This window comes from Aquarana catesbeiana, linkage group LG03, assembly GCF_042186555.1.
Source record: "Aquarana catesbeiana isolate 2022-GZ linkage group LG03, ASM4218655v1, whole genome shotgun sequence".
In the NCBI taxonomy this organism is placed as follows: domain Eukaryota; kingdom Metazoa; phylum Chordata; class Amphibia; order Anura; family Ranidae; genus Aquarana; species Aquarana catesbeiana.
Genome location: NC_133326.1, coordinates 443,830,994 through 443,855,415, shown reverse-complemented (window position 1 = coordinate 443,855,415; position 24,422 = coordinate 443,830,994). Strand labels below are relative to the sequence as shown.

Genomic DNA, 24,422 nt, shown 5'->3' with positions numbered 1-24,422 from the left:
ATGACACCCCCAGATCATTTCACAGATCGCAGTGCGAACTATGTAATGGTGCAGGAATCGGATCGCATGGGTGTTCACACCCATGCGATCCGATTCCAGTGCGGACCAAATAAAGGGTCCTGTACCATTTTGGTGCAAATGCAATATGATTTAGGGCCAGTTCCCACTGCTGCGGTGTCCGAGATCGGATGTGATTCGCACCGCAGTGCAAAATTACATCCGATCTCTGTGCGATGCGATTTCAGCCATACAGATAGTATTGCTAAATTTGCATTGCCCTCGGACCAAACTCTTACAGGACCCTTTTTTTGGTCCACAGCAGAATCGGATTGCATGGGTGTTCACACCCATGCGATTCGATTACTGTCCGAGTTTGCAGATCGCACTGCGATATGCGAACTGATTTGGGGGTGTTGTTAACTTTTAGGCCCAGTTCACACTTGTGCGATGCCGGACATCGCACAGGCATCGCATGTTATTTGCAGCACACTGCCATTCACATTACATGCGATGTCTGTGCGGTGCGATATCAGCTGTACAGATAGTATGGCTGATATCGCACCGCATTCGGTGCAAACACGCACAGGACCCTTTTTTCTGTTCGGACCAGAATCGGATCGCATGTGTGTTCACACATATGCGATCCGATTCATGTCCGAACTGTCAGTTCGCAGTGTGATATGCAAGCTGATCTGGGGGTGTCCTTAACAATGTATTGACACTCCCCAGCGATTCGCATATGGCAGTGTGAACTGACATGCGAGTCGGTGCGATGCGGGAACCCGCAGTGGATTCGCAGTGTTCTCGCATCGCACCAGTTTATCAATTTTTATGTTTATCTATAATGAAATATATTTTATTTTAATTTATTAATAAATATTTATACTTGTATACTTTATTAAAATTATTTTTTTAATGATTATAAATGTATTTTGCATTTATATGAATGGTGTATAGCTGCATTACATATGTGCATTACATTCATTTACTATACACCATTCACATTTAAATAGGGACATGTATGATCTTTAAATATTGATAAAAACAATGTTTTTTTTATAATTAGGTTAATGTATATTGTGTAGGGGGAATTTAACTTTATTATTTTATTAATATGTTGGGGAATAATGTGTGCTGATTTGTGTTAAACTTTTGTATTTTATGGTTCCTCATACTGTAATCCCGCTATATCACGCGAGATTACAGTGAGAGGAGCCATTCTCAGGAGTTCCTGGCGTTTGTAGATCGCTCCTCAACTCAACATGAGAAGCGCTCTACACACTTTCATAAACAGGCACTCAGAGGAGAGCGATCTCCTCTGAGAATGCCTGAGAACTGAAAAGCGGTATTTTACCGCACTTTCATAAAAGGACACCTCAGAGGAGAGCGATCTCCTCTGAGAATGCCTGAGAACTGAAAAGCGGTATTTTACCGCACTTTCATAAAAGGACACCTAAGACATAATTATCATGTATTTACAGCATAAACTAAGGTCCTGTATGTGCTCCTATTGTCAATCATTTTCATAGAGTTATTAGGTTTTAATTTCAATGTGAGAAAAAAACACAGTGCCTAATTTTGGTAGGTGGTCTGAGCAAAAGTGACTCGTCTTAACTAGTTTTCTAGTTTGAACTCATCCAGAATATTGAAGGCTTAAACTGGAATGTCACTTAAATACATAGACTAACCTAAGGGTATGGAAACACTTGCTCCAAGCTATTTTTTAGGGGAGGGGGTAAGATAGGTATAAATTTAAATCTATATATACTTTTTTTATTATTTTTTTTTTAACTATTTGAATATTTCAGTGCACAAAAAAATCACTATGTCAGCTAATAATTATGGCATTTCAACCAAATATTCGATAAATAGGTATGAGTAGTGTTACAACTTTAATCCATTATGGGCAAAACTGGCAATAATGTGTTCTGTGATTAGTATAGTATAATAGTTCACTGTAAAATATCCTAGTGTAACCAGCTGTTTTACATTATTTTATTCTTTATATATCTTGCTTTACATTATTTACACATTTCTACATAAACCGTTACATGTACAAAAAAAGCAAAATGTTGGCAATATATTGATGATATACCCTTTATTTAATAAAATGAACTCTTTATTAAGACCACAATTATAGAACAACCTTTCACTATACAAGAAAATATTCACTTGACTTATAAAAATTGTACGAACAAGTTGAAGGAGTGTGTGTGTGTGTGTGTGTATGTGTGTGTGTGTGTGTGTCAGTAATCTTACAATACTCTGCCATGCTCTATGCAAGTCTGCAGGCTGCTGATTTTAAAGTGTTTCCCCATCCTTTCCTGCAATTACCTCCCCTTAGTACAACAGCTGTCCTGTATCTGCAAGCCTCAGCTCATATGAAAGGATTTCATAAACCAGAGGAACTTCCATTTAGCATGGCCCCAAACTGCTTTTAAAGGCAATTGATAACAACGCCATATTTACTAGAGTCCTTATGAAGCAGTTTTACTGGGCCAAAAAAAACTTCACGTTTTAAGGAAAATACAGCAGTTAATAAAGATACAGGGTGTCTATTATAAATTATTCAGCTGTGGGGTACTCTTCAATCAGCACATGCCTTGCCAGCCCCTGAATGGTGTGGGGCAGCCAACCCAGCTATAAGAATTTGCCTGTGTATGGATTTTCTGTGTGTGTGTGTTTCAGTTCACAACAGCAATAAAATTTACAGATATATACATGATGCTTGCATTCACCTAACACATTATAATGCATACCAAGTAAAATAGTATGCTTTAAATACACTGGGAGTGAGAAATTTGGGCATTCACATTATTTACAGGATAAGTATGTAAAATATGCCTTTAGATAATGTGAATGTTCTAATAAATTGTGTGACTTTCTGCATGCTTGCCTGTAATTTCCACAGAAATAAATTCAGTATATACAAATAATATTTTTTTTCTGCCTGTGAGTAAAACAAGAATGCAACCATTTTATATAACTTCCTAACAAAAGTGCATGCTGAAACTATTTTCAATGATAATATAAAAGTTATTCATTAATTAATGACTATTTACATTTTTGGGCAATATAGCATGTATGTACTCTTGCTTAAAACATATATAATACAAATTAATGAAGTTTTTATTTCTTCAAATAACTTTTGGTTATTAGAAACTGGTTTTGTCATCAATTGGTTATTTAATGGGCTTGGTAGGTCATGGAAATGTCATTATTGCATAACTGCATATCTTGCGTGTATTAGGCAACAATGCAGGGCTTTATATGCTTGATGACATCATTACCTTAGCAGAGGGAATCTCTAGAACAATAGTAGCACTCCTTTGATATAGATAAATGGAGACAGGGACACAGACAGAATCAGAGAGAGACATGATCCATTGTTGGAAATCATATGGAAGATAGATAGATAGATAGATAGATAGATAGATAGATAGATAGATAGATAGATAGATAGATAGATAGATAGATAGATAGATAGATAGATAGATAGATAATGGGAGGATATTCTAAAGGGATTCTATTTATTTATTTTTATTAAAAGTATGATGCGACACAGGGGTTGGTTAACTAATATATAGCTTAGAGACATTTGTAAGGAACCTCCCCTGCACATGTAGGCATTCAAAGTGAACATAACTTTACTTTATCCATTTTGCTGAGCCAACATTAACTACTCCTTTAGTAATCCAATCCCTGTATAAGCCACTTCTGGCAACTTTAACTTCTAGTATGTACTTCATGTGTTAATTGCCACAAGTGGCACTTTACTGTGTGATCCACAATTAATACTGCAATGCAATGAATTTATGAAGACATTAAGCAATGGTCCTGACAGCAATCATGGCAATCATGTCTTAACCGTAACATATCCACTTCTTTTATTGCTCTATAGTCCCATGTAGAAATTCTGTATACATTTATATACAGACATGTATGCATGTGTACAGCTCTATATTCCAATTTCTAGATAAATATGTAATAAAATGTAATATATATATATATATATATATATATATATATATATATATTTTCATAGCCTATCTCTCTCTCTCTTTCTCTATACACATATATGTGTGTGTGTGTATATATATATATATATATATATATATATATATATATATATATATATGTATTATGTATATATATGTATATATATATATATATATATATATATATATATATATATATATATATATCAGTGTGCTGGTGAGTAACTGTTTATGTACTTTCAGTGGCCGCACGTGTGTTCCAAAGCCCGTGTAGCCATTGAGAATCCTCTGAGTGTACAGATACTTTCTATTATTGTTTGAAGAGAATGGGATAATCAATGCCATAACTAAACAGAACACAATCCTTTCTACAGCCAGCATAAAAAAATGAAAAGGAAGCGCAAAGGGGATTTGAAATTGTAAACAACAAGGTACACATTCAAGAATAAAGATTAGCAGCGATGTGCCTATATTGTGCAAATATCATGCGGCCGCCTTCTAATGAAAACCAGGGCGACCCGTTATTGGTAACAGTTGCACTGTGGATTCTTCTGGTTAGTGTTGGGGTTTTTATATGACAAAAAACAAATCATGGAGAATTAACACATTTACAAATACAAATGGTAGAACAATACCTGATCTCTATTCAAGGTTATTTACAGTACTGTGTTGCAATGTCCTATGAGCTAAAATAATTTCTATGTAAATAAAATTTAAAAAAAATGCAATAATATCATCAAATACAGCAATGATTAAAAAAAACACGCTTTCTATTGGATAAGCCCAAAAATGTATTTTGGGCAGTAAATGTAGTTTACACAACAAAAAACAACGTAAATAAAATGTAGCCTTGTTTAAATTAGGTACCAAAGGGGCTTTAGAGTTTTATTTTTGTTTTAATAAAAGGCCAAAAAGCACCCAAAAATCCCTCTCATGTATACTGGGCTTGAAAAAAACGCCAGTACCCTTGGCAGAAAAAAATGTCTGGGCGTTTGAAGTGAAGAAAAAAATGTGAAAATAGGGCCTATGTAGGGCTACAAGTGCTAGAAGGCAAATCTTTTCGCCGCACTAGGCATTCGTAAATCCCAGTATAATATTTTATATATATATATATAATTATTATTATATATATTATATTATATATATTATATATCAAATATTATATATTATATTATATATATATATATATATATATATATATATATATATATATATATATATATATATATATATACACATATATATATATATATTTTTTTTTTTTTTCTCCGTCTGTAACTTTTTTATGCACAGTACAGAGATGGAGAGAAAGGTAGATAGATAGATAGATAGATAGATAGATAGATAGATAGATAGATAGATAGATAGATAGACAGATAGATAGATTTTTATTCGTCTCTGTACACCTCAGTAGTCCATTTTTATGCAAATCGTAATGATACATTTGTCGGCCGGATTATATGTGTTATATGAGTTTGACATTTTACTGTTACCCAAAATATAAAAGTAGCAACTCAAAAAATGAAAATGATGATTTCTTCAGCCATGTATCCATTCTTCATAAATGCTCTGTGTTTGCAACACTGTCTTGTTAGAATTGTTTATACAATAGGAAAATACAATGTATTCAGAAGTAAATAACAAAGCAGACTCCTATACGGGTGCTACAAAACAGGTATCCTGGCATGAAAGGATGTCATTTCCTAAAAAAAAAAGGACTTTTTTGACCAGCTCAGTGAGCAGTTGTTTACATTAAATACTAATTCAGGTTAGGCAATTGTCTATTTTTATTTTACTTTATATAGCATGCGAATTTCCCTTTATCTTACCTAGATCCTTGAAGCCTAAATGTGCCCCAAACTGGAAATATACATCCTCCTTCTAGTAAAACACCCCAGTACTATGAAGTCAGGGCTACTTTCTCTTTACAGTCTTATGTATTGATTTATAATTTACGAGGATGATTATAGTATTAAGTCTTATGCAGTGCATCACTTTTAGGAATCACGTTTTATACATAATTAATCTTAATGTACAATTTATAGAAAAGTTGTGAAAAGCTTTTTACATGATTTCAATGAAACACAAGCAGTGTAAAATGTCAGGAGCTCTCTTCCTCCCCCTAGCGATCAAGCTCTTTGTTGCACTCAGAATGTCTAAAAAATAATGACATTAACCAGTCCTGTGCTGGATAACCCCACTGCAGTTGATTACAATTGCAACCCCCAGCATACAATCTGACAATAACAGACGATCAGTAATCAGGAATAGCTAATGCAGTTTAGTTAATACGTGTAGCTAATTTTCCAGTCTGATTTACACATGATTTTTCAAATCTTTTAAGATTACCACTCCACCTTATCTATTTCTATTCACACCTTTGTTGTTACTGCAGTGTTATCAGATGCAATCGACATACATTGTGGGTTTAACCCAAATCCATAGGCACTATCTGATTTTTATTTTCCCTGTGGCATTAAGAGGATTTGCCTAATTGATTTGAGACTATCCCCACGTTTCACTAACTTCGTATAGCTCTAGGGAGTCGCCTTCTCAGCAGACCATTTACAGAGATTACTTGGGAGCTAATACAAAGCTAATACACGACTAATACAAGGCTGCCCCCAGCCATGGGCATAGCTTAGCTCCCTCCAGAACTCTACTAGTTAAACCATATTGTATTCCTCTTCCATGATCAGGAATAATCAGGCTGTGCTTGTTCATTAGAAGCTCCTGCTTTAGGTCTGGGGGCTACAATGTTAGTTTTATTTTGTCTATGTAAAGAAAAGGAAGATTTTTTTTGTCTCAAGGTCCCATCAGAATGGAACACTAGACAGCGTCTGAGCAAACACTTGTAATCTTATCGCCTTTTCTTATCAAGCCTGCTTACAGACTGCACAACCCCAGTGCTCTCCCATACCTGTTTGCCTTACTATTCAATAGACCTAACCTGCTGTGCTTTGTCTTGCATGATGTGGCAAGCTCCTAATATAGACTGAGCCTTCTTGTGTGCTTTCTGACCAGCAGTGTGTAGGTGGAAACTCAGCGACCTTGTAGAAGCCATCTGTAAAAACACTTTATTTTTTTGTCATTGCAGCTTATTTTTTCTACTGTCTATGCAATGGGGTTCATGTTTTACATTTTACATGCCATAGGAATTATATATTTAAAAGTGCTGATTTGGTAAGCCTGGGTTCACTTTATGGACCCCAAAACACCCCGAAATATTATACATGGGATGGGGCACCTCTGGGTACACAAGTTAAAATGTTGAAGGTCTGGTAGACCACTTTGGATCAAGTCTAATGTAATCAAACAAAAATGGATTGGTCAAAAACTGTAATACAGTTTTGTAAAATTGTATAATTGATTTACTTTTCAATCCATTTATTATTTATTTTGTCATCATAATATTAAAATATATTGAAAAGTAGATCAATTATACAATTTTACAAAACTGTATAACATGTATTAGTATCTCTTTGGAGACCAAGGGTACTTAGTAGAAGACCTGGGGCACATGCCCTGGGTGCCAAGACCTAGCAATGGCCCCTTTGATGGGGCATTTCTAGGTTCCTAATAGACCTGGGGCACCTTAGGTTAAACACACACAATTATGAGGGGCTGGTAAGATACCATGATGACCGCTTTGGGTCAAATCTAAGATTAATATAAACTTTTTAGCTAAACAAAAAAAGGAACTGGTTGGGTAAGGTCACATTACAATGACAACAAATGTAAAGCTTACATCCATATTTCAAAGGAGACCTGGGGCACTCACTTGAAGACCTGGGGCACATGCCCTTGGTGTCAGGATCTATCAGTGGCTACAGCAGGGCATTTCTGGGATTCTAATAGACCAGTAGCACCTCTAGGTAAATAGATTAAAATGTTAAATGGCTGGTAGGATACCATGGTGGACACTTTGGTACAAATCTAAGACTAATATAATCTTTTTAATTGAACAAAAAGGAATTGGTCAAAAAAACTGAAATGTTATGTCTCAATATAAAAAAATCCTAGATGTATTGACAAGTAGAAAAATTATGCAATGTTCCAAAACTGTAAAATGTATACAATGTTTCAATATCTTAAAGGAGACCTGGGCCACTCAGTAGAAGACCTTGGGTACATGCCCTGGGTGCTAGGGCCCAGCAGAGCCCTCAGCAGAGGGCATTTATAAGATTCTATAGAGCAGGGGCACCTCTGGGTACACAGGTTAAATTGCTGAGGGGCTCGTAGGATGCCATGATGAACACTTTGAATTAAATCTAAGAATAATATATTATTTTTAAAGTGGTTGTAAACTCTCTCTAAAAAAAAAAAAAAAAAAAAAAAAAAAACAACCTGCAAGACAAAGGCATAATGCACACTAGCTCATTATGAAATACTTACCTTAGAATGAAGCTGTTGTAGCAGTCCCCGTACACCGCTGAGACCCAGAGACATGAGTTATTTCTAGGTTTGCAGGCTCCGGTAATGTGATTGGCCGGAACTGTGATGACGTCACTCCCGCGCATGCGCACAGGAGCTGCCGGTCACGGCACAGCTACTGAGGCACAAACGAGCTGTTTCTTCAGTGCACATGTGCCGATGATGTTGGCACATGCGTGTACAGTGAATATCTCCTAAATGGTGCAAGTTTAGAAGATATTCACAGTACCTACAGGTAAGCCTTATTATAGGCTTACCTGTAGGTAAAAGTGTTAGTACAGGTTTTACAACCACTTTAACTGAACAAAAAGGAATTGGTCAAAAAATGAAATGTCACATTATGATGGCAAAATAATTATTAGATGGCCTAAAAAAAAAAAATACATAAATTATATATTGTTCCAAAACTGTGTAATGTATAGGATATATCATCTCCATATCTCAAAGGGAGACCCGGGATACTCTGGGACACATGCTAAGGGTTCCAGGGTCAAGCATAACCCCTGGGACTTGCTCATAGCAACAGGTCAGGTTTTATATTTAAATTAAATACATTGTATTGGAAGCCATAAGCAACACCAGCTTTTAAAAGCTACATTCTTGTTAATTTACCTATTTATGCTCATCAGATATATAATACCTACTGTATATACATTAGAGACTGAAATAATTATTTACAGATTTCTGCTTAGTATTCTGTTTACTTGATTTTGTTATACAACATAACTGAGCTTGGGGTCTTATTATACAGGGCTGTGCATTTATTAATCAGAAGCCAGCTTTTGACTTATTTCCAATCTGTAAACCATGAACAACTGATAGGCCAGCATTCTGTGAGCCACCAGTGATGTAAGTTATACATCCAAACATGCTCTGTGACATAGGCCTGCTGAGATTCAGAGCTCCAAATCCAGCCTTGTAAAAACAGGCCTGTGTTGGGACAGAGAGAATATGATGTTGGGATACAGAGCTATGTTGAGCTGTAACACCCAGCACTGAGTGGGAATCCAAATTCAATTTCCCCTCCTACATTAGGGGAACAAAAGCTCTTCAGTGATTGGTTGCTCTAGGGTACTGAAGATCATAGGATTAATACCATAAAAGGTTCAGAAAAAAGGGGGGCAAATACATCATAGTGAAACCTTCAAAATTTGCATCAGGACTGGAATATGAATATAATGGTGTGGGAACTAGTAAAAGTGTGAAGGGGGTGTAAAGAAATCCAATAATGATAAAGCAGATAAGTATGACACATTTGCCCCAACCATTCTACCAGGTGAGAAATACCAATATGGTATAGGCGGATTCCACACTATACAGAGGTGCAAAGGTTCAGAAAGCCAAGCACTTATCCCTTCCTAACTCATGACAGGTCAGCTCTGTTATTGACCCGCCGGTCCTTTTTAGCAGATCAACAAATGACAAGCTCCTCCAGGATTAAAGGTCAGGGTGATCACTTTGTTTACTGGCTGTAAAAATAATAGATATTCACTGAGAATACGACCCAATGCTGGGCAAGTTCCAAAACTTAGTAATACATGAGTAAGATAAGACAGACATGAATATCTAGAATGAACACCAATCCACGATAGATAGATAGATAGATAGATAGATAGATAGATAGATAGATAGATAGATAGATAGATAGATAGATAGATAGACATTAAACACACACACAGTATGAAAAATGATCTGTCTATTGCATTATATATATATATAGTTATATGCACACACACACATATATATATATATATATATATATATATATATATATATATATATATATATATATATATACTAGAGAGAGAGAGAGAGAGAGATTTCTCTCTCTCTCTCTCTTTCTCTCTCCCTCTGTGTTGAAGTATCTGTAGCAAACTGCATAAAATCTTTTTTTCATTGCCTTAACAGTATGTGCATGGGGTAAAACATAAGATCGTACGATTGCATTGCATGAAATCGATAGTCACATGTATACTGTAGGAGACACTCTCTACAAACATTTTATATGGCAGCAAACGGACCGTTTTACTGTGAAAGCAGGCACCCACTGTTCTACTATTTCCTTTTTTAATGATTCTGTTACCTGCCAGCTTCATTTTTAGCTTGTTTAATTTACAATCCAGAAATACAGCTTTTGTGCAATAACACGGAAAAGTTAAATGTGTTCCATTTTTTTCTTCTTCTTCTTCTGAAAAGCTATTTTCTGTGGAGTGTAGGACTCCCCTGTAAACAAAAGCGACTGAGCCTATTCACATCTGCAGTGAATTCTTGAATGGTATGAAGGTATATATTTGCTTAAGAGTTCTGTGCGAGTCTATCAATATTTGTAGTGAGACAAAAGTATTCAGAGGTATACAAAACGAAATAAATCACCCCAGTGGTAAAGTTCAAGGCACATTATAGCAATAAAAAAAATAGATGTAAAAAAAACATACACAACCCCCACACACACACACACACACACACACACCCATAACTCTGTAGTTATGTATTGAAATTGTGTTTTCTTTTTTCCGCCTAGAAAGTAGAGGATTGTGGGGATTTTACCAGGGTTAGGGTCTCTTTAAGAAAGAGATTGCCTGTAAACCTGGGATGCCTTAGAGAGCAGTTACAAGATTCTATGGGGAGTTAGCAGGCTGCTCTTTTGCTAGACTGTAGGCTGGGTTCAGTGCTGCACAGAGTCATTTATTAGCAAAGACAGGGAGGTAGTCACCTCAGCTGGGCGGGGCTCCAGTCTACTGCAGGCATTTCAACTAGGGCAGGTCTCTTTAATCTCTTTAGCTAAAAACTATCAAGCTAGCAACTTGCACTATCGCTATCTAATGTATTTCTGCTTTGGAAACTGCCTAAGTTGTACTGCCTGAGAGGAAGGAGATCCGAAGGCGACCCTCCAAAGACTATTCTTTAACTTTTTATTATTGTATGGGCCACCACCTTTTGCAAGGGAAAGAAACTGGATTTGACTTGGGTTGTGTAGGATCTTGTGGAGTACTCTTTTCATGAGCAGTATTGTCATGGATTCTTTTAAAGGGGGGATGAATCTGGAGAGATTGCCTGAAAGTTTAAGACCCCAGCCTTCTCACGACATGACTTCCACCTACCATTTGCAAAGATCATCAGAAACTAGAGATCCAATTGAGAATTCAGCCAGTGAATCATCCGATACTGAACTTCCAGGTAATAAGACTTAGCCATTGTATGACTGTGAAAGCTTGTTAATGATCTTCTATGCTGTGTTCAGAAAGAAATGCACGAGAAAGAAAAAAAATGGGATATTGAGATCCAGCTATAAGGGTTTTTAAATATCAAGAGCGACCTTAACTAATATTAATATTACAGAATAGCAAAAATCGTCTGTTCATGTGTCAGTTTGTCTGTGCATTCCTACGGCCAGATCTTTTACATTGCATATATATATATATATATATATATATATATATATATAAATATATATATATATATATATACTAAAACCACATATACATATATACATTCTACCATTCATACACATGTGATTGGCCTTATATTATTAGAAGAGTTTTCACACAGCTAAGATGTCCTGTTCTTTTTGTGAAAAGTTATACAGTGGTCACAATTCTAAAAATAGCTTTTTTTTTTATATTTCTTTATTTAAAAAAAAAATCTGCATGTGTGTCTGTTTATAGCTCTGTGTAAAGATCAGTCTGGAACTCCCAAAGTAGTTTGTTTTTTGGAGTGTTTAATCTCAAAGATGGCATGTTTATGGGTTTTTATAGCAAAAGAAAATAAATATTTTGTATTTGCAGTGCAAGAGTAGATTTGTGGGGAAATACATCAACATCTGCTGCCGTGGATTATCTGAGGACAGGCCTAGTTCATTTCTAGGCAGGAGCTGCGAGAATTTTTATGCTGACCCTTGGAAAATATCTGCATTTTACTTGGGATAGTATAGTATTGATATATATGACATTTACATATTTATTTATTGCTAGCGACAGTCAAAACAACAACGGTTATAATACTTTTTATAGATCATCCATAACAGAATTAGCACCAAAGTTAGCACAATTTATAAAAATACTTGAGCTACTATCAAATTTACATAACATAAGTCGATGGGTAAAGGACATTTTTTTTTTCTTTCACCAACACGTAAAGATTAGACAGGTCAGTTTAGGTAACCTCAACAGAAATATCAAGAAACTCCCACAGGGGTTTTTCTCTCTGTGGCCTATTGAAAGCAGCTACTGAAAGGGGCCTGTAACATAAGTAGCATCAATATTTGTTCCTCAAAGCTCACATTTATGAAACTAGTGAGGAGGGTGAACGTTGCAAAGATTATTGATTTCTTTCCGCTTTCTCTGGGTTACATTGTTAATTCCTGCACATATTTTAATAAATGTATAAAATCAGAGCTCTTGTTTTGTTAGGTGATTAATATATATTTCGTTAAATTGTTTTTTTTATACATGTAATATTATTATTTCATTATAATATTATTATAAATATAATAAATATAATTTTCAGATATAAATCAAAAATAATGATTGATTATAAAGTGTTTCATTAAATTGTTGTTGTTTTTTTTTCTTCTATATTTGTAATATTATTATGGCCTGCTAGTCTACCTATTTTTTTTAGTTCTTTTCTTTTTACACATGAATCCCTGGAAGCCAATCGATAACGTTTTTCATTAAATTGTCCTTTGTCTATATCTGTAATTTAAAAGAACTTTATGAATGAGATTGTGACACGATAATAGATAGAGACATACTGCTGTAGGGTCCATGGTTTGACTGACATATGCTGTGTAGATGACTGATTCATTAGGCTAACCTATGTAATGTTGCCGTGGAGAAGTGCCTAAAACAAATGTATTTATGAATAGATGTATGCAGTATACTAAGGTCTCTGGACTTCACAGATCAGATCTGGAAAAACACATAGGGTTTAATTATGAAATATGGAGCAGAGTTGGGGGGGGGGGGGGGGGCTACACAAAGTAACTTATCAAGTTACATCTATTAACTTAAACAAGGAAACGAAATTCCTTTCTTTTGACGACAGATGCAGGTTTCAGAAATCGTCCTTTCTGGCTGATTAAGAAAAAATAAGAAGACATGTTACTGGTTGTTCAGAGCATCCAGACTGCTTTAGGTTCAGGTGCAATCTGGGTAGCTGCTAGGAGGCCTATTAAATGAATCAGAACCAATGGTTTTCAGAACTACTAGTAAGTACTCACTCATCCTGCAGACTTAAAATAGCTTATTGTTATAAGCCAGAAACCTGGTGACTTTAGTGATTGGATGATGACACTGATGTGGGTCTATGGTCTCTCCACAGAGAAGGATAGAGGTGGGGAACCAAAAAATGAGGACGGCAATGTAGAGGACCCCTCCAAGAAGAAGAAGCAGCGGAGACAAAGGACTCACTTCACCAGCCAGCAGCTGCAAGAGCTGGAGGCCACTTTCCAGAGGAACCGCTACCCTGACATGAGCATGAGAGAGGAGATAGCAGTCTGGACCAACCTGACAGAGGCCAGAGTGAGGGTAAGGCCAGCACAATCTCTACTGTACCAGACCAACAATCACAAGCTCACACACTGGGTGGACCTGCAATGGAAAATCCACAACTGGGAAATCTGATCCATTTCCTTTACAAACTGCACACAGCTCACTTTCAAAGCCAAGTTCAATTTGTATTAGTGCTCTATTTCTGATCGGAGGTTTGGCCAAGTCATATGATAGTTTCATGAGCAATCCAATTAATCACCGCTAGCATCGGGCACGGATTAATACATTCGGTAATTTGAAAAGGTGCAATCTAATACGACTCCCACCACTCAGGTGGCAGTCAGGGTTCAAGTGCACCAAGTTTAGGTGCTGAAATCACTAACAAGCACAAGATATTATTATTGTTGTTGCTATATATATATATATATATATATATATATATATATATATATATATATATATATATATATATATATATATATGTGTGTGTGTAGCAACAACAATATATATAATCTATCTATATAAAGATAGATACATAGAAAGATACATAGATATATATTGTTAATATTATTATTATTGTTATTATTATTATTATTATGTGTCTGTGTGTATCTATAAAGGAATGCAGCAGGCATTTTTAATTTGCACACACACAGAAATAGATTAGAATGATAAATAGTTAATATGCATACCATTAAAAAAGTATATTGCTAACAAGAAAACTTTAAGCTCCATGCACACTGGCTTAAAAAACATTGCTTCTACAGGAGTTTTGTGTTCTGCCTGTAGAAACAGCTCGGTGTTATCCTATGTGTCCATGAACAAGAGGCATATTTTGAGTTTAATGTTTAGAAGCAGAAAAAAACACTGGTTCGAGTTTCTGATTGGAGCTTAGAGGTAGAAAAAAATGTAAAACTCTCCTAAACTCGTCTAAACTTTGTACAAAAAATGCTTTATATGAGCGTTTTTTACTCCCAAGAGAAAATACTTTTTTTTAAGCCCAGTGTTCGTGGAGCCTAAACTCAAATTCAAAAACATTTTGTCTATATTACAAAATTTCTTTGACTTTTTTTTAGTTTACTTTAAGTTGTTTCATTTTGCACAGAGACACATTAAAATAGTAGTGCCCCCAAACAAAGACCAGATGGAAAGTAAAACCCAGAACTGAACCTCAAGGCAAACTGAGATTGAAAGGTTCATTTCATATGGCCCCTAATAAAAGATTGAAGAAACGGAAATGATTTGCATGTAAAAAAATAATAGTTAAAAGTAGCTGCAAAAGGTCAATAAGATTGAATTTTTAGACGTCCTAAATATAAGGCAGCCTGTTATATGTAAAGGACTTTGAATGAAAATTACCCCCCCCCCCCCCCCCCCCAAAAAAAAAAAAAAAAAAGAAGAAGAAAACAACTCGTCTTAATTTAGATTTGGAAGATAGACTTGTGTATGGTAGCAGCAAACTGTGTAATGTTGTATAGTGGCATTGAATGAGCGCTCTGTTAGCCAATAGACTTCCCACCCCCTGGGTGCTTTTATACAGCAGAATTTTCATAGGGCATAAGACAAAGTGGAAAGTTCGATGTGAAGAGAAGTTTTTAGGGGCCTATAGTCTTCTCTTTTTTGGAGTTAGGTCCTGCTTAAACTAATCACTAAAAATAAAAAATAAAAAACCATCTTACAAGGAAGCATTGCACTATACATGAAAAGATTTTGGTCCCAAAACTGAAAAAACAAGTTTTAACTCTTGTGATCAGTGGAGATGATTTTACGGTAGACGTAAACGTTTGCTTGCAAATTGTGTGTTCATTTTGAAAAGCGAATGTTAGTAAATAAGATGAACCCGTGCTCACGCAATCTTGCAGGGTAAAGAAAAAAAGAAAAAAAAAAGGCATTTACATTATGATTGGATCTAAGTGAACACAATCACTAAGCTCAGAGAACATTCGCTTTGCAAAGTCTCTCTTTTCCTAAATTAGCTGGGTTATGTTATTGGGACTTGAATAAAATCTGTCCTTTTCTAGCCATCGTTGCGTTTTACTAAGAGTGTCGGGTGCAGCTCTGCATAGAAACCAAGAAGCTGAAGTTAGAAGCTGATTGGCTACCATGCTCAGCTGCACCAGATTTTACACTCTCCAGTTTTAGTAAATCTACCCCATTGAGAAGAAATAGAGCTGGCGCACTCTTTTATGGGTAACCTGATTTTTTCCTGCTGCAGTTTTTTTATATTAGTACTGACACAACATATTTTTGTTGTCTCCATTCTCCTTATAATGAGCTCATTTGTATACACCTAAATGAGGATAACTAGAGGGCAGTATTATTATTTTTCTAATACCCATTGCTTAAGAAATCTCCATTTTCTCAATAGATGATAGGTAGTTTCAATAGTTATATATGGTTAAAGAATGGTAACATATCTCAATATATTATATAACAAAAAGTTAATAAACAAAATAAATAATACAATTAGATTATCTTTTAGGATTCGGTCAGTGTGCGCAGATCGCTAGCTATTTGTAGCTGTAATTTCCGATGCTGTAACTATTAAACAGATAATTTAATAACAGGAGCAGCCTTTTTGTTCCATGGCGTAAAATAAATATAGAGATGCCTTTCAGCCCTGATAGATATTCCTATGGCAGGTAGCTGGATGGAGACATAGCTCAGGTACACAATATGCAAAGAGCCTGCCGCTATCATGTAAATCCTTCCTAGCTGTAGAATGAAGCAGCTTTGACTGTTGATGCGATAAAAGAGAACTGAATAAGCCTGGCTGTGTTTTGAGTATGTACAAATATGCACGCAAATGATCTGCATAGTTTTTTTGAATTCTGTTATATATCATTTTTGAATCCTGAGACATGATGATCTGTTGTTGTAAGGTGCTTGCTATAAAAGCTATGTACACATGGGGGGTTATACTGCAAGCAAGAAAATCGTGTTATCTGCTTCATGTAGGTAAAATAGCAATTTAGACTAGTGAAAAGCTTTGCTCTGCTATGTTGTGACCACTCTGTTACCATTGATTAACCACTGAATAGATGCAGTGTTCTGTCTGCAAAAAACCCTTCACCCTTCATTACATAATAATGCAGAAAAACAAATTGGCACAACACATAGTCGATAGATACATTCACATTGGCCTATTTATTTATTTTTTGCCTATATTCTAATTTGGGGACCTGTACCTGTATATGAATTTCTAGCGATGTACTTCAAGTCCTATAGACTTTTTTTTTTTTTTTTTTTAACTGGTGTACTTTCATCCCTGTTAAATTTCATTTAAAATTCTGTGTTAGCACCGAAAAGTTCCCCAGATGTCCCTAGTTGCTGTTTTCTTATCTGGCCTTTTTTCTAAGAAATATGAGACATGCACTAAGGCTGGATACACACTATACGATTCTCTTTAGATTTTTTCCTTTAGATTTACCAAAACCATATAATATGAGGTCAAACCTAAACACTTTCAATTTGTATGCAATCAGGCAGGCCCTTGCACTACTGTTGAAGGTAAATCTAAAGGAAATCAAACAACAAAAGTTGTATAGTGTGTATCCAGCTTTAGTCTATGGGGGGAAATCCCACTTTCATAAAATACCCCAAGGTAGGGGCAAGGCAGAGCTGATTACAGTAATGATTAGATAGATAGATAGATAGATAGATAGATAGATAGATAGATAGATAGATAGATAGATAGATAGATAGATAGATAGTATTCCAAAAGGGATTCTATGTATTTATTTTTATTAAAAGTATGACGAGACATATAGATATCAGCGGTTGAACTGTCTTTAATTTCCTGCCTCGATAATATCATAACATTTAAAATTCAAGGCCAAAGCAGTGTACTGAAAAATATATATTTGTGCTTAAAAATATCCATTTTATATACACATTTTGGAACAAAAACTAAAATGCATTTACAATGTAATTCTAGAAAAAAAAAATCCAAATGCTTGCAAACAGATTTAAAAAAAATATATAAAAAAAAATATAACTAGAATTTTGCTACTACATATCTATTTGCTGCAAGTAGCAGTTAAATCAACCTAGGTGCATAATAATAATAATAATAATAATAATAATAATAATAATAATAATAATAATAACAATAACATTACAAATAACAATAATAGAAATAATAAATAATAATACGAATATGATTAGGACGTGTAGAGTGAATAAAACTGATACTCTTCCATGGTCCATTCTCTTTTCCAATTTGAAGCAACTCCTTTATTTTCTTATTTTTAGAAAAGCAGGGAAGCAAATTATCTGCACAATCAAAATAACATGCCACAACATAGTGTTATTTCTTTTATTCTAAGGCAATTACACATTATCAATGCAAATCTGTTTTTCTAATTATGATTCCTCAAGGGTTTACTTGCTTTCATTTAGGCTAGAAACAGCGATCAACGAGCCTGTCTGGTGTGCTTCTACAGCAAATACCATTTTAATTAGGAAAGCTTTCTGTCAAGTCGTTATTTTTACCGTGTGTGTTGTGTGTACCTGTAAAGGAACTGAATGGCAATGAGTTGTATTAAACAAAATCCAAGGTGCTTTGCGTGTTCACAGAGCAGAGTCAACTTTGCAACTGGTCAGAGCAGTAAATCCTAATTAGTTATACATGCATAGACTGCATATCCAAAGGGCAATGTAAAGATTTTTCCTTAAACATTACTAATCCAATACCTTTTTATGATCTGTAACAAGGGAATTTTATGATGCTGTGTAAGTAGTCGGAAGTGCTGGTCTACTAGTGCACCAATAGTTTTTTTTTTATCATTAAAGAGAGGCCATTGATAAAACATCAAGCATTGCCAATTAATATGCTTGGTAAATTTGAAGAAAGGGATTTAAATGCAGGAAAAAAGCCATCTCCTTGAACGGGACTGGAAGTCTGTTACAGAGGTGAGGGTATGCAGTATATATAGCAAATACAGCTGCTGGATTATTATAATGAGACACCAGCCCAACTTTCAGAAGTTTAGTAATAGAGGTGTAGTAAATGGCAAGTAATAGACGACTAACTTGCCTATCCAGATGGCAGAGAGCTAAAACAGGCAAATGAAGTTCTCCAGCTGTAGGGAAACTGAAAATCTGATGTTCCATGTATTTGGCAGCTAATTTATATGAGACTTGTAGTTCCACTGAACTTTCCCTTAGAAGGAGGGAAGCCATGCTGGCCAGCTTTTATATAAATATATAATTTATACAAGATATGCCTTGCAGGCAATGATTGGGCCCTACAGAATTCCATCGGTGTAAAGCAATTATGAAGAGGAAAGCATGGTGGCCAGCTTTGGTGAAAATATAATGTATATATGATACGCCTTGCAGGTGGTGGCTGGGCCCTTTAGTTTCACCACAGGGGAAGCCAACTATGGAAAATAAGTCGCCATGGCCAACTTTTGTGTAAATATAATATATATAAGAGCATTGTAGTGGATGGCTGGGCTTTACAGTTCCACCACAGTGGACCCACTATGGAGAAGAAGTCATGGTGACCAGCTTTAGTGTAAATATAATTTATACATGATATGCCTTTCAGATGGTGGCTGGGTCCTTTAGTTCCACCACAGGGAAGCCAGATATGGAGAAGAAGCCACTGTGGCCAGCTAGTGTAGATATAATTTATACATAAGCTGCAGGGGGTGGTTGGGCTTTACAGTTCCTCCACAATGAAAGCCAAATATGGGAAAAAACATTGGAGTTCAGCTTTAATGTATATATCATTTATACATATGATTTTCACATACGGTTTCTGAGCAATACAGTTGCACCAAAGTGGAAGCCAACTATAGAAGGGATGCCATGGTGGTGGCTAGTTCCAAACTATTGCTGACTTGCAGACCAGGACGTATAGTACCACCACTAACTGCCTATTGCCTAATATGTGTTTTACAGTACCTACAGCTCCGATGCATTAAAGGAACACTAAGGGCAGAAAGTAATTCCACAAAAGCTATGGCTGTAATTTGAAGTTCCACCAAGTTGGAGAGGGCATACTGAGACAGTAGGGTATGCTAGGCTGATGTGGCACAGAACCTTTTGGAGTAAACACTTGAGTCTTTTACAGGCTTTGTAGCCGTGGGCAGCCATGGAACTTCTTCCTTAGCAAGTTCGCAAGCTGGGACTTGTAGTGCAGCCGTAGGTGGGAAACCAGAGTGCCCTGAAGGCTGTTGATACAGAATTGGCCTGATGACTTAACTAATTTGAGTTCCATCTTGGCTGTAGAAGTCAGAGAATCCCTACCTGCGGTCAAGGGTTTACAAGGTTGATTCTTGCAGTCGCATCACAAATTTGCTGATCACAGCTTTCAAGCCTCATTGGTCATTTTGTTCACAAGCCCTGGCTAGCTGTTTATTTCCTAAAAGCGTTCTCTAGAAAAAAAAAGAATCACAAACCTACTTTTTAATCTCATTTCTACTAAATCAAATGGTGCCACCATACCAGAATCTTTGATTTTATGGCTTTCTTAACTAGTGTATAAATAGTGTTGTGTATTTTTATTTTTAAATATGAACTGCCTCATTGCAACTGAATGAGGACAAACATTTGGCTTTGATTCGATGATTAAACACATCTTCGCCTTTTTTATTTTCATATATACATAATCACGACTCTTTTAGTAAATCAGCTCCTTAAAATTGTTACCAATAGCAACCGATAAAGTTTCCCCTTTCATTTTACTTCGGAATTAAAGAAGAAATCTATTTTGTGGCTTTAGGCAACAACTCCGCTTCAATCTTTTTTTTCTGGATTTAATAAATCAGGCGCATACTATTACTTTACCGACGGTTTGCTAATGATTCATTTATAACATGCATTCAAATTTGAAGCACAAATTGTGATAAAGTCAATTAAGTAAATACCTAAATGAAACACCATTTGATATCCCATTGACCTCATAACTTTTTGGTAGGGGATTTGTGTAGTATTGGATTATGCAGTTACAGTGCCTAGAGTAATTATACTAATGATACTACTTTAGTACCCTCAATACACACGCTCTGTATTAATTATCCTTATTCCATGATTAAGTCCTCCAAGGGGATATTTAATTCTTTGTTGCACTTATGCCAATTCTCATTTGCGCAGAAGCTTTGTTTCCACTTTCCAGGAATGTATTATACACAGTTTATAATAAACTCCAACCTGGCTTGATGAAGACCTATATAAGCCATGGGCACAATTCTGGTTATGACTATTTATCAAGGAGTAGCAGCTGCCAGAATATACGTGCTTCTAATTAATGGGGAGGTAGTTGTATTTGGTCATTTGACCCTCAAAGACCAGATTGTTGTTTTCTTATTGAGGTCAGAACAGTGTAGATATTGTAAGATCTTTAGGTAGTTGAGGGTGATCCTTTTGCTATTAGGTCTGACAATGTACCGGTTATTCTACCTGCAGGTCTGGTTTAAAAACCGCAGAGCCAAGTGGAGGAAAAGAGAACGCAACCAACAGATGGACCTGTGCAAAAATGGCTATGTTCCCCAATTCAGCGGTCTCATGCAACCCTATGATGATGTGTATGCCGGCTACCCATACAACAACTGGGCTACTAAAAGTCTGACTCCTGCTCCTTTGTCCACAAAAAGCTTCACCTTCTTCAACTCCATGAGTCCATTGTCTTCTCAGTCTATGTTCTCTGGTCCAAGCTCAATCTCTTCCATGAGCATGCCATCCGGTATGGGACACTCTGCTGTTCCTGGTATGCCGAACTCAAGTCTAAATAACATCAATAATCTTAATAATATAAGCAGTTCTTCGCTCAACTCAGCGATGTCTTCAACGGCTTGTCCATATGGACCTCCTGGTTCTCCATATACAGTGTATAGAGACACCTGTAATTCCAGTTTGGCCAGCCTTAGACTTAAATCCAAGCAACATTCAACTTTTGGATACAGCAGCTTACAAAGCCCAGGATCTAGTTTGAACGCGTGTCAATATAATAGTTGATGGACTGAGCCTCAGATCATCGTGCCCTGTGGACTTTGCTTTTTTTTTGTGAGGATGGACCAGGAATTTTTTTTTAATTTTTTTATTATTTGCAAGAGACATCAAACTTAAAACACATGGATGAGTTGCAATCTTCTCTCTGGATTATGCGGGTTGTATGTACTTGAACTTGCACAGGAGTTTTCATTGTCCACTTTATAGAGAGATTAGTGGAGGTAACATGTTCAGATATAAATTCTTGGTGGTAATCAGATACAAGGGGGGCTGTTTTGTGGTATACACTGAGATTGGTGACCATTTTATCGCTGCAAAACAGGAGTTTGCAGAGGGTGGATCTGGGGGGGGGGGGGGGGGGGGCGGGGAAGAGGAAAAATTTTAGGTATTAAAAAAATAAGGGTTAACCACTTAAAAAGGTTATATGTAAATATAGGTGTGCAGTTACTTTGTGTCAGATTGTGCGCCACAGTTGAATAAACTGTTTTTAATGCATGGATCTCGATGTTTGTCCAGTTAAAAAAAAAAAAAAAAAAAAGATGTGATGGTTTCCAAATAACGTGCAAGTTACCACCTCTGCAATTAAACGACAGTTCGCTAACATGGAGAACAAGGATTTAATAACTCCATATGCACCTAATTCATACCCCACATGATCCTCCAAATTGTATTTATGCTATGCTTCGATCTAAATAGATCGTCCTTATTTATCTGCAGTTTTTTTGATGTTTTAGGCTCCCCATGTATCTTAAATATGCTATGTAAAATAAAATAACGGAAACAATAACACAAGAATCCTACTGGTGCATTGAAATACCTTTTGAGCCAGGTCATAAATGATAGACTCCACAGTTCCCCGATGGCTGAAAAGATATCCTAATGTAACTTATGTCATCATGCCTTTCTGTAAAATTATGTGAAACACAAAAATTAGAGGATTATTTTACCTGAGAAATGGGTTTGCTGCGATTTATGAAGACTGAAGCTAATGTGGATTTGAAGCCCAGGTGAATGAAAACGATCTTTGTTCCGGATTTCTTAAATTTGCCTTAAAAGTAAGATTTTGGGGAATAGTCTATTTGGCTTAGTGATGGACTGTGGCCAGAAAATCTGGGCTCTGTTCAAACATCCGGTCAAATTCAGAGTTTTTGTTTAATCCCCCATTATTTGGGTGCTTGAAAGGAATACAGTTCCCTAACACTCTTCAAGGTTGATTTACTGGAGAGAATGCCTATTTGGTTTAATGATTAGTGGGGTTTCTAAGGTTCTGATAGACCAGGAGCACCACTGGGCACACAAGGGGCTGGTAGAATACCACCATGACCATTATGGAACAAATCAAAGCCTAATATATTTTTTAACAGAAAAAATGAAACACTTTGACAAAATTAATAATAATAAATAGACTGAAAAGTAGATAAAGTATACAATGTTTCAAAACTGTATAAAGCAGAGAATGTATTAATAGGAGACCCTGGACGTGGAATACCCCTGGCACATGTCAGAGTCTAACAACACTCCTGGATTTGTGTATGTCTAGGTTCCAAACCAGGGGCACCCCAGGGCACACAGGGGTCTATGCACACTTGCTTAAAAACGCTGTGTCTATAGGCTGTTTTGCCTGTGAGAAGCTCAGTGTTATTCTATGTGTGCTTGCACATTGGGACGTTATATTTTAAGCTCAGCGTTTAGAGGCAGGAAAAAAAATCTCTTCTGGTTTGCGTTTTTGATTGGAATTTTCTGGCAGAAAAAAAAAATAAAAAAACGCTAAACACTCTCAAGCATATGTAGAAAAATTCGTGTTTTTAAGCCCAGTATGCATGAGGGACTGATAGGATACCATGATGACCACTTTGCATCAAATCCAAGTCTACATATTATTTTTAAATGAACAAATATGAATAGTTAAAAAAGAAAAAATCTGTAAAAATAACAGATGAACTAAAAGTAGATAATTTATACAATGCTTCAAAGCTGTATAATGTATAGAATATATCATCTGCTTATCTCAAAGAAGACCCGGGCACTCAGTAGGTCGCTATGGTCTAGAAACACCCCTGATAATGGCTGTTCACTTTAGACCATGTGAAAGAAAAAAAAATCTGTTGTATAGCATACCTTACACATGACTGGGTATTCAAAGGGACCATAGCTTTATCCTATTCACATAGCTGTGTGAACCTACACATTAATTGAACAGCCAACCAAGAATAACATGAAGGTAGATACAGCAAAAAATAAAATAAAATAAAATAAAATATGCGTTCAGCGAAAATATTTTGCATTGCTAAGTGAACTTTCTGTATTCCTTCAGTAAATCAACCCTCATAGTAGAATTGTCCTCCAAGCTCTTTTTGGTTATTGAAGGGTACAGATACAACTGATTTTGTGTTCCATACAAGGCATACACTTTGTAAATTGCCTCTATTTGTTGCCGAGATTTTTATACCTCTAGGTTAGAAGGATTTGAAATTCTTTCATCCCCTACAATCACACTCTCACCTTCTTTCCCCTCCAGTCTTCTCAGTGTATTGTACAT

The 24,422-nt window shown here is 36.0% G+C and overlaps 1 protein-coding gene across 2 annotated transcripts in view; it reads left to right on the top strand.

The window, feature by feature from the left end:
• PITX1 (paired like homeodomain 1) overlaps positions 1 to 21,949 on the top strand; it is a 31,261-nt gene extending 9,312 nt beyond the window's left edge. Inside the window, exons 3-5 of one of the 2 annotated variants that reach the window (XM_073620817.1) lie at positions 11,463 to 11,609; positions 13,755 to 13,960; positions 21,341 to 21,949. In XM_073620817.1, the coding sequence (XP_073476918.1) occupies positions 11,463 to 11,609; positions 13,755 to 13,960; positions 21,341 to 21,889 (902 nt within the window). In that variant the 3' untranslated portion in view covers positions 21,890 to 21,949. The remainder of the gene's footprint in view (positions 1 to 11,462; positions 11,610 to 13,754; positions 13,961 to 21,340) is intronic. The other variant, XM_073620818.1, reaches the window with a different exon arrangement.
• Positions 21,950 to 24,422: the final 2,473 nt, after the last annotated feature.